The 12114-nt window shown below is 41.4% G+C and overlaps 1 protein-coding gene across 7 annotated transcripts in view; it reads right to left on the reverse strand.

Moving 5' to 3' along the window:
• The window catches only part of LOC118396802 (dedicator of cytokinesis protein 10-like), a 183140-nt gene that overhangs the window by 80188 nt on the left and 90838 nt on the right, over positions 1 to 12114 (reverse strand). For all 7 annotated transcript variants that reach the window (XM_052467187.1, XM_052467186.1, XM_052467191.1 and 4 more), the window contains exon 4: positions 11981 to 12063. In XM_052467187.1, coding sequence (XP_052323147.1) covers positions 11981 to 12063 — 83 coding nt within the window. The remainder of the gene's footprint in view (positions 1 to 11980; positions 12064 to 12114) is intronic.

The following is a 12114-nucleotide window of genomic DNA, read 5'->3' on the forward strand; positions in this document are numbered from 1 at the left end:
TACGAACTAGCATCACAAGCTATTTGGATGGGCAATGATTGGTCAAAGTGTGTCCATGCCTCAGATTTCAGAAGTGTTTCCTTGGTTTTCACAAATGCTTCCTCGCATTGATCTGTCCATTTCCATGTTTTGTCCTAACAAAGCAACTGATGCAGTGGCTTCAGCTTCGTAAGCTAAGCTTGGGATAAAGCGTCCATAGTTAGTAACTCAGGAAAGAACGTAGTTCGCTCACATTCTGAGGAGCTGGGCTGTCCAAGATAGCATTGACCGTGGATGGAGCCTTATGGAGGCCCGTAGCATCAATGACATGTCCAAGGTATTCAAAAGATGAACTCACAGTCTAGTCCTTCAATCTCTAAGGTCGAATATACATTTTGGAGATGGTCCTCTTCGTCCTTTCCAGTAACGAGAATGTCATCCAGGTAGCAGTGTACTCCTGGCAATCCACTCAAGATCTGGTCCATCGGTCTCTGGAACAGCGCTGGCACACTTGTGATTCCAAACGGTAGAGGAAATTACCTAAAGAGCCCATTACGTGGCACGACAATCTGCTCCTTTGACTTTTCCTCCACGTGAATCTGAAAGTAGGCTTGGCAGAGGTCGATTTCGCTGAGCTTTTGACCCCCAGCTAAACCTGCGAAAAGGTCTTCGATGTGTGGTAGCGCATACTGTTCAGCAGACAACACCGGGTTAACTGTGACTGTTGCCCTTTCCTTTAGTCAAATTACCAAATCGTCCTATATGGTCTCATGGTGGAATGTTAATAATATTTTTCATAATTTCATAATTATTATTATTTTTTAACTAAAAAAACAGGTGTTTCAATGTCAAACGGTTTTGTTATATTTCAGTCTTCTGTGAAGTATATCAAGTGTAATATTGGGATGCAAATCAAAATGTAATACATTTCAACTCTATATCTGACATGGTACAGGTGTGCAGGTGTCTTCTTTTTTCTAAGCCCATAACCATGTGTGTGAGGTGTATATTTTTGTTTCAAAATAGATTTGTTTAAGACTACCAAGAAACACTGTGTGACCCTGATTTAGCCCACTGCAGGAAAAGGATAGTCTCCACATATCCTGATTTCAACATCCTTCTGATTAAGGACTGGTATGATGGGTGTCACCCATTCACTCATGCTGACCGGCTCTAGTAATCTAGTAATTCCAGCCAATTTTCATTTCTCAATAGGCTCCTGATTGCCACTCACTTCAATATTGCCCTCAACCACAGAACTATTTTCCTCAGTCGCGTGACCTTCCATCACTTCACTTACTGATGTTTCATCCTCAAGTTCACTCATTTAGCAGTTTTTAATTCCAAAGTTTGTCTTCACAGTTGAATAAATGTACTATATATTATATTATATTATATAAGGAGTATATTCCTCCCTTTTTAATTATGTTGTTTTTCCGTTCCGAAGTCCGTCTCGAATCCTTTCTGCCATTCATGACGATAGGGTTGGGCGGTATCCAGATTTTCATATTTTCACATTTACGAAATTACCGGTTTAGTACAAAAGAGGGCGCAAAAATTAAAACCTCAAAACAGCCCATTTATTATTGTTTATTATCACAATGCTAACAGAATTAGCACAACTAATAGCGAGTTTCCATTGAGGCTGCTAGCTAAATATGCTAACGAGGGCAAATAAAAATAAATGAATTGCCAAAACCGGCAATCCAGCTCATAAAGTTATGCATATATAGATAGGCAGGAGCTACCGAATGTCCTTTTTGGTGAGTTTGGACATTTACAAGCGAATGTAAATGAAAGACATTATGCAAATTGACAACATTTTGAAGAAAGAACAATACTGGCTCTGGAGCAGCATGTTAACACGCTGTGTCTGTGTGGAGTCTAGAGTGGATAGGGCAATGGGCCTGCCTGCTGTGCTCGGAGAAGATGGGGGAGGAGAATATGGGCCGAGAATGGAGAGGGAAAAAAACAGAATGAAATCAAGATAGCAGCTGTACAGATAACTCATCCAAAGGGCTTTGACTTCTCAAACACAGCAGACAGCTAACACAATATGATGCCCCGTCACCTTATTAATTCAGCGACTTACTTAGATAACTAGCAAGTAAAACTTAGGGGCTGCGTTAACGCAGAATTCTACAGGACAAAAAGATAAAACGCCTAAGAAATCGCTTGCTGCGTTTTGTAAATGCAGATCTTAAATGCTTCTTACGGTCTTATCTTTAAATCTGTGTATTCTCCAAAGCTCAGTTGTCCTGAGTCTGCACAACACTGCCAGGACCTAGGATTAAGGGAGACACTCAAGTTGTTTAATACTCTATCTCTTGACACATTGATGAAAATAGTCTTCGCCTCTAAAATTTCAAGCTGCATGCATACTGGACCCTATTCCAACTAAACTACTGAATGAGATGTTTCCTGTGCTTGGCCCTCCTATGTTGAATATAATAAACAGCTCTATATATTTTAGACTGGATTTCTGTACAGCACTTTGAGATATCAGCTGATGTATGAAGGGCTATATAAATACATTTGATTTGATTTGATTCACAGGATGTGTAATAAAGCCTCTCTTGAAAATGCCAAAACGTGACCCAGAAAATATAAAAAACGAAAATCGGCCTATATCGAAACTCCCTTTCCTCTAAAGCAACTGGGGAGGCAGGGTAGCCTACTGGTTAGAGCGTTGGACTAGTAACCGGAAGGTTGCAAGTTCAAAACCCAGAGCTGACAAGGTACAAATCTGTCGTTCTGCCCCTGAACAGGTAGTTAACCCACTGTTCCTAGGCCGTCATTGTAAATAAGAATTTGTTCTTAACTGACTTGCCAAGTAAAATAAAGGTACATTTTTATTTTATTTTTTAAACTCACTGCCTTACTGAAAACAAACAATGTATACAAAATACTTCAGTCTGGTTTTAGACCCCATCATAGCACTGAGACTGTACTCGTGATGGTGGTAAATTACCAAGACTCAGCATCTGTCCTCGTGCTCCTAGACCTTAGTACTGCTTTTGATTACCATCGATCACCACATTCTTTTGGAGAGATTGGAAATCCAAGTAGGTCTACACGGACAAGTTCTGGCCTGGTTTAGATCTTATCTGTTGGAAAGATATCAGTTTGTTTCTGTGGATGGTTTGTCTTCTGACAAATCAACTGTAAATTTCAGTGTTCCTCAAGGTTCCGTTTTAGGACTACTATTGTTTTCACTATATATTTTATCTCTTGATGATGTAATTTGGAGACATAATGTTAACTTTCACTGCTATGCGGACGATACACAGCTGTACATTTCGATGAAACATTGTGAAGCCCCAAAATTGCTCTCCCTGGAAGCCTGTGATTCAGACATAAGGAAGTGGATGGCGGCAAATATTTTACTTGTAAACTAGGACAAAACAGAGATGCTAGTTCTAAGTCCCAATAAACAAAGAGATCTTCTGTTGGATCTGACAATTAATCTAGATGGTTGTACAGTAATCTCAAATAAAACTGAAGGACCTCGGCATTGCTCGGGACCCTGATCTCTCTTTTGATTAATATTTCAAGGACATATTTTTTAGATCTTCGCAACATTGTAAAAATCAGAAACTTTCTGTCCAAAAATTATGTAGAAAAATGTATCCATGTTTTTGTCACTTCTAGATTAGACTACTGCTACCCGGATAAAGCACTAAATAATCTTCAGTTAGTGCTAAATACGGCTGCTAGAATCCTGACTAGAGCCCAAAAATGTGATCATATTACTCCAGTGCTAGCCTCCCTACACTGGCTTCCTGTCAAGGCAAGGGCTGATTTCAAGGTTTTACTGCTAACCTACAAAGCATTACACGGGCTTGCTCCTACCCATCTCTCTGATTTGGTCCTGCCGTACATACCTACACGTACGCTACGGTCACAAGACGCAGGCCTCCTAATTGTCCCTAGAATTTCTAATCAAACAGCTGGAGGCAGGGCTTTCTCCTATAGAGCTCCATTTTTATGGAACGGTCTGCCTACCCATGTCAGAGACGCAAACTCGGTCTCAACCTTTAAGTCTTTACTGAAGACTCATATCTTCAGTGGGTCATATGATTGAGTGTAGTCTGGCCCAGGAGTGTGAAGGTGAACGGAAAGGCTCTGGAGCAACGAACCGCCCTTGCTGTCTCTGCCTGGCCGGTTCCCCTCTTTCCACTGGGATTCTCTGCCTCTAACCCTATTACAGGGGCTGAGTCACTAGCTCTTTCATGCCGTCCCTAGGAGGGGTGCATCACTTGAGTGGGTTGAGTCACTGATGTGATCTTCCTGTCTGTTTGGGGTTTTAGGCTGGGTTTCTGTACAGCACTTTGAGATATCAGCTGATGTAAGAAGGGCTATATAAATACATTTGATTTGATAAAAATACTTTAAAGTACTACTTAAGTATTTTTGGGGGGTATCTGTACTTTACTATTTATGTTTTTGACAACTTTTACTTCACTACATTCCTAAAGTAAATATATTTATTTTTAGTCCATACATTTCCCCTGACACCCAAAAGTACTTGGGCACATTTTGACAGGAAAATGGTCAAATTCACGTACCTATCAAGAGAACATCCCTGGTCACCTCTGCTGCCTCTTATCTGGCGGACTAACTAAACACAAATGCTTTGTTTGTAAATTAATGTCAGAGTGTGCCCCTGGCTATCCATAAATACACAAAAAACTATAAATTATGCTGTCTGGTTTGCATAATATAAAGATTTGAAAGTATTAATACTTTTACTTTTGATACTTAAGTATATATAAGTATATATTAAAAAAATTCTTCTTGACTTTTGCTCAAGTAATATTTTACTGGCCGACTTTCACTTTTACTTTAGTCATTTTTCTATTATGGTATTTTCACTTTTACTCAAGTATGACGTTTGAGTACTTTTTCCAGCAATGCTTCTTGTAGCAGGCATTAGGCTAAATTAACACAGGTCTCATCAACAATCTCTTAAGCCCATGTGCTAGTGATTAGCCAGCCAATTTGTATATTTCAAGTTTAGCCAACTTGGACCTATTTGCTAGCTAAGTAGGTTGAACAGTTGAATTGTTATGAACACACTCTTCTGTCTGTCTCCAACTGCTTGAAAATTCAGTTTGTTCAGATGTTGAAATTAAGTGGCCTAACTTTTTTTTTATCAGAATGAGAACGAGTTGCCAATTCCTTATATAATTGTGTTTTATGCTTTCTGTACATTTATAAAACCCATTTATAAAACAGACTAGCTAGTATAACAGTTTTTGGCCAAAATGCTACTAGCGGTACATGGTACACCAATGTTGTGCAACAAACTGAGCATTCATTTTCCAAAATCAATGTTCATTGAAACTCTCGTTTTAGTAGGGTCTACTCTGCGCGCAATTTGAGTAGTTGAGACATAAAAAGGGTATTGTTAGAAAATAACTTATCCTCAATTACAGTAAAATAATGTTTCAATGTGTTTTGTGTCCATTCTGTGGGCCCAAAGCTCAAACGCAAATAGAGTTCAAACCGCTTGTCATAGAGAAAGATGTGTCCTCAAACGGTATTTGTCATCTGAAGAAGAGGAATCATCGGACCAAAGCTCAGCGTGGTAAGTGTCCATGCTTTCTTTATTAAAACTGAACACTATAACAAAATAAGAAAGGGGATAACCGAAACAGCCCTGAAAGGTGCAAAACACTAAACAGAAATTAACTACCCACAAAAAACCTGTGGGAAAAAGCTACCTAACGATAGACAGCTGTCACTGATTGAGAACCATACCCGGCCAAAACAAAGAAATACAAAAACATAGAAAAATGAACATAGAATGCCCACCCAAATCACACCCTGACCAAACCAAAATAGAGACATAAAAAGCTGGTCAGGGCGTGACACCTCTCAACTTTATTGGCGTCACAGGCTGGGGGATAGGCTTGGTGTGTGCAAATCATAGAGGAAGAGGCGAAGCTAAAATCTGTCCAAAATTAGCCCAATGCGTTTCTATGGTCTATGGACCGAAACTTGTTACCAGCCTTCCCGCTTTTGGGACAATGACTCTCATTGTTAGGGTGGAGAAGTGCATCTCTTCATTATATACAGATCTCTGGTGTAAATGAGGAGGTGCATCCAGCACATGAGGAGCGAAAGACGGGCAAAAATACAACACAAGAACAAGCGGACATAAACGCTCATAAAAACGAAAAATAACAAAACCCTGATTCTTGCGATACAGGCACTTGGAATATCGCACCATACATTGGAATTAATCGAAAATGAGATATAATCGCCCAGCCTTATCTGCCCCCCACCACCACCACTGGAAATAAGCATCCCGACTGTTCTAGTCTACTCCCCACCAGAGTATGTGAGCTGAGCGGAGCTGGACCGGAACGAGGAGCTGAGCGTGCCCAATTTGACAGTAGTGTATGGGGGTGATAAGGGACATATATAAGCCTAGGCCACCGTACCACCTGACATGATACCAACGCCTTACTAATGTCTGCGTGACGCCTGTATCACGTGTTAATGAAAGTCATAATGTGCATAGTTTATATTTATATGAATTAAATCTCAACCATAAATGTTGAAACGTACAACTTGTCCCGTGCAAACAGACATTCCGTGGTAGCCAACTTGAACTATAGTGTAGCCTACGGCGTGTGTATTTCCTGTTATCGCTAATGGCCTAGAAAAGATGATGCCCAATGTGTATATAAATCGGTCTCTCCCTCAACACCTAATGTTATGATGATATGTTATCTCGCTGTATACAGATCTAGATGTTGTTAGCCAATCATAGACTGTGTTGTTACCAGTTCCACATCAGTTTTGTGTCCACGGCTTTCAGATGAGTTCATAGGTGCTATTCGGAATCCTTGGGATGTCCCTTCAGTCGAATAGAGCAGTTCATAGAATTTCCTAGAGGGTCTGTCTGAGCTATTCGGAATCATTGGGATGTCCATTCCTCTATCAAGTATAAATGTTAATTGGTTAAGTTTCGTGTTAGTTTAGGGTAAGGACGTTCCAAGGAATCCGGATTGCAGTGACCGTTCATAGAGTGAGCGACTGGCACGGTATTTGAGAGCTCGGCGGCGACACAGTCATTCATTTGTTGTTGTTCTGTTTTAAGCTGCAGAAGGGATTTTCGAGTGTCGGGCCCAGATAGTTTCATTAGAGACTATGAAAATAATTACCAAGATGTACTTGATCCAGTTTGTTGATAACGTATTGTCGAAAGCACGTAGGTAATGTTATTTACTGTGTCGATAGTGGGGGTAGGCTAGTGTACAATAACGTAATTTGATGTGCTAGTATTATTTATTTAATGGATTAATTCAATTGTAAATGAAATAACTATTTTTCACTGAAGGGAAACGAGGTACAACTTCGATCGAATACCTAAAATCATGCCTGACAATATCACAACAGTATCCTAATATAGTGTGGATACAGCAGTAGCCTGTTCTACAACAATATAAATGTATATGCTAGTATTATTTATCTAACTGATCAATTATATTGTAAATGCGGATGGGTACTCTATTTCATTAATTGATTACGTTTTGTACAAGGTAGATACAGGAGTAGTCTATAGCCTACAATAATAATGTAATTGAGTGTGCTAGAGTATCATTTATTTAATTGATGAAGACAATTGTAAGTGGGGATGGGTAGGCTACTTCATTCAGTGAATACTGAATATATTGCTATCTCTGGTAGTATGTTAATGACGCTTTTCAGCTGTTGAACTATGGCAATGTTAAACTAATTTCTAAATCTCTAAATCTCTTTTAGTCAATATGTGACGAGCCAGACAATCGGCTTCACTGCAGGTGCTCAACCCACCACCCACACTGTTCTCCCTCCAAAAAATGACTGTACATATACCCCTGTGCCCATCTCAGTGTAACATGATCCATCCAAGGCCTCAGCTGGATGCCTAAAATTTGAGAAATGTAAGTGAGATGCTATACTGTGTGTGGATGGATGGCGTTCCAAGTAAAGACTTGAGAAGATGGCAAAGGAGATAGTGATGAGAGTGAGAGCATACGGGTATGAAAATAAAGACCCCTTGGGATCTAAAAATGAGTGTGGGGTGCCTCTTGTGTCTCCTTTTTGTCCGTTTGAGGATACTACAGTCACCCCTGTTTTGGAGCTCTACAGACAATTCCTTCCACCTTTTTGATCTGACATGCACTGTCAACTGTAGGACCTTATATAGAGCGGTGTGTGCCTTTCCAAATCATGTCCAATCAATTCAATTTACCACAGGTGGACTCCAATCAAGTTGTCGAAACATCAAGGATGACCAATGGAAACAGGATGCACCTGTATGTGGATTGCACCTGTATGCACCACCATATGGATTCGTTTCAATACTTCAAAACCAAGTGGCAGGTCCAGCTAGTCATAAAAATAGCTGCATGTTAAATAGTGATTTTGAAGAATGAATCCAGTTAGGAGCGTCAGTTTTGTCCCCTGTGAGCGCTGAGCGTTAGCGCCGCTGTTTGAAAGGACATGGAAGGCTGGACCACAAGCATCGTTCGATGAGCGGGATTTCCAACCTCTCAACTTTGCTTACTTGCTCTTTCTCCCCACCCTCCTCTACTCCCCTCATTCTGCCTCCCCCATTTCTCTCTCCCCTCACAGACAGTCGGGGGTGGATGTCTTCCATTAGGGATATCAAGAGGGAGAAGACTACACTTAAAAGCCTCCAGGCAGAAAGAGAGACGGTCTGCGTTCCAAAAGGCACCCTATTACCACTACATAGTGCACTACATTTGAACAGGGCCCATAGGGCTCTGGTCAAAAGTAGTGCACTATGCAGTTAGGGAATAGGCTGTCATATGGGACGCAGACAGGGAGGATGTCCTGTTTCTATGTCTCCTTTCATCATATCATAAATGTACTAGACTCAGTAATGACATTCAACCTCAACTTTACTGTTGATACCTGTGTTTTGATAGCAACGTAACAGTCCAGCAGTATATTGTAGTAGTAGTAGGGCCTGTTTAACTACACAGGCAGGGGCTAACTTGAGCCCAGAGTGGTTTCTGACCAGATCACATTGTCAGGGAAAACCCCTGGCTCTGTGTATAAGTTCTAAGATCACCTAAGTACTAACTCACGATTACAAGACACAGTTAGAAACCTTTGGCGCTCTCACTCCCCTGAAGGTATCTGCAGACATAGGTTCGGTTTGCTCCTAGCAAAACTCGGCTAGGCGAAGTAAATACTCCCTTGCATACTCCCTTACAATACCTTTGCTTGAAAAACTAGAAAAAAGCGGCAATATTACTGTTTGTCCCTCTTGAGACGCCATAGCAACAAGTACCCTTCCTCAAAATAGTCCGAATGAATCTAAGATAAGTCAAGAAATCTGTCATTCATTTTGACGTTTTTGCCGAGGAAGTTTTAGATAGTAACTAAGATGTTTGGTGCAGTATTTCTCAAATGAAATGTGCATGAAAACTAGTCGTCTGTTGTTGAATGACATCAAACACTTAATTGAAGAATCCCTGCTTTTGACCAATCACTGATTAAGGGGCATAAACTTTGGCTACCGAATTTCGACAAGCCTCAAGAAAAAATGTTGTGTGCTCAAACAGCCGGGGAAAAACCCAGCTGAACGCTGCCGAACACCAAAATGAACAAACGTTTAAAAAAATTGTGTAATTTGAACTCTTTTGACTGGGAAGCATACGGTAAGCTTTACTGTAGAGGTGCTGGGTGCATGGAGTTGGATAGAGGGTAGACTTGCTACACAGCTTGTTATAGCATGGGCAGTGCCATCGAGGTCTTGCTCCATTTTAAATGGGTTAAAGGGACAATGTTCAGTTTTGGTAAATAGCAGATTGCTATGATAATCTCCCCAAGGGGCAAAGATAGGTGTTCTCTCTTCTCCATCTCTATGGCTGGGTGTCTGAGCTGAGCCATGACTTACTGTATGTGTGGCCGAGTCCTCTCCATCTCCTCCCGAAAAGGACCCGACAAAGGGCTGCCCACGCTCAAGTGCGCTCATGAGCCACCCTGTGTTTGTGTGTGTGCACTGAGCCCTCTTTTATAAGGACAGCAGTCTCAGCAAATATAATTCATGCCATCTTTTTAAAAGTGTCTCCAACAGGCTTAAAAAAAAGGCAATCTTCAGGGACACCCCTGTGTTTGGACGTCATAGTTTGAATAGTCTTGCATCATGCCAGATTAAACTTAGCAAAAAGAAGAAACAGCCCTTTTTCAGGACCCTGTTTTTCAAAGATAATTCGTAAAAATCCAAAATAACTTCACAGATCTTCATTGTAAAGGGTTTAAACACTGTTTCCCATGCGAAGACACTAACAGCTTACAGACAGTAGGCAATTAAGGTCACAGTTATGAAAACTTAGGATACCATGAGAGGCCTTTCTACAGACCCCGAAAAACACCAAAAGAAAGATGCCCAGGGTCCCTGCTCATCTGCGTGAACGTGCCTTAGGCATGCTGCAAGGAGGCATGAGGACTGCAGATGTGGCCAGGGCAATAAATTGCAATGTCCATACTGTGAGACGCCTAAGACAGCGCTACAGGGAGACAGGACGGACAGCTGATCATCCTCGCATTGGCAGACCACGTGTAACAACACCTGCACAGGATTGGTACATCCGAACATCACACTTGCAGGTGCCTTGCTGGGGTAACATCTCACAGCAAGAACTGGCAAATCTGGTGCAGTCCATGAGGAGGAGAAGCACTGCAGTACTTAATGCAGCTGGTGGCCACACCAGATACTACTGACTGTTACTTTTGATTTTGATTTTGACTTGGTTCAGGGACACATTATTCCATTTCTGTTAAGTCACATGTCTGTGGAACTTGTTCAGGATACGTCTCAGTTGTATAATCTTGTTATGTTCATACAAATATTTACACATGTTAAGTTTGCTGAAAATAAAGAGGACGTTTATTTTATTGCTGAGTTTATGTCATCTCTGGAGAGACACAGCTTGTGAAGAGGACTAGCTCATAGTGAACTGGGCTGTCAATCTGTCATTTGGATCCCAGACATATAGTATGATGAGCCCAAACTGATCTCAGATCTGCTGCTAACTCTGTGTCCAGGGAAAGACAGAGGAACTGATTCAGAGAGAAAACTCATCATGTGGATATAACCTCTATCAGAGCATGTACATTGTCTCTTAGTATCTATGATGTTAACTACTGTACACAGTATCAAAAGTAAACTATGGATCAGTTTTAGAGTCGATGTACAGTATATCAACTCAAACAGATTGTAAGTTCAGCAAACTCAGTAAGGTCACGTGAAGTTAACTGGTCTCCAACATAACCAACCCATGGGAGACCAGGAGAACATTACAGTGGTCTGGATAGGGGTCAGAGGTCAAAGAGGCCCTGCTCTGATGGCTGAGTGACCAATGCACAGCCCTGACATCTCCGCAGCTGGACAGCCTGCCACTCAACAACACATCCCACCGACGTCCACCATTTTGTTTTTTGTTCCCATTGTTGACATCACAGAGAGCTATTTTTCAAGAGGCCCGTTATGCAACCGCAGACCACAGGCTGAATCTTAAATGGCACCCTATTCCCTATTTAGTGATCTCTGGTCAAAAGTAGTGCACTAAATAGGGAATAGGGTTCCATTAGGGACACGGTCCCTGGATCTTCTGGTCTAGCTGAGGTTTTCAGCTGCGTCTTTCCTGGTGTTTATGTGAAGTACGCTTTTGGAAAGTCTGGCATGCGTTCCTGACAAAGACGCTATGTCAAAAACAGTTAAGCCCTGGAGTGGGCCCTGTCTAACTTTATACCCATAACATCCTGACACTTAGAAGTGCATGAAGTGGCGAAGTACTGTGCTTTTCTTATGCGGAACAATGAAAATATGTACACACACTGCTCTGTACATTGGTGTAATCATAGGCACGGGTTGCAAAATTCTGGTAACTTTCACAACATTTCTGGGAAAACCTGGGTATTTTGGGAAAGTTGACGGAATTTTGCAACTCTTTCATAGCCTGTTCTGTACCTGGGAAGTAGCCGGTAATCTCCTGCGTACTCATCATATTTGTAATGGACCACGTGTAGTTGGGAGTTGTAGTACTCGCAGGCCTGGAATAGAGGAGAAGAAAGAGGAAGAGGAGGAAGTGGAGGGGAGAGAGG

Source organism: Oncorhynchus keta, chromosome 18 (genome assembly GCF_023373465.1).
Source record: "Oncorhynchus keta strain PuntledgeMale-10-30-2019 chromosome 18, Oket_V2, whole genome shotgun sequence".
Classification (NCBI taxonomy): domain Eukaryota; kingdom Metazoa; phylum Chordata; class Actinopteri; order Salmoniformes; family Salmonidae; genus Oncorhynchus; species Oncorhynchus keta.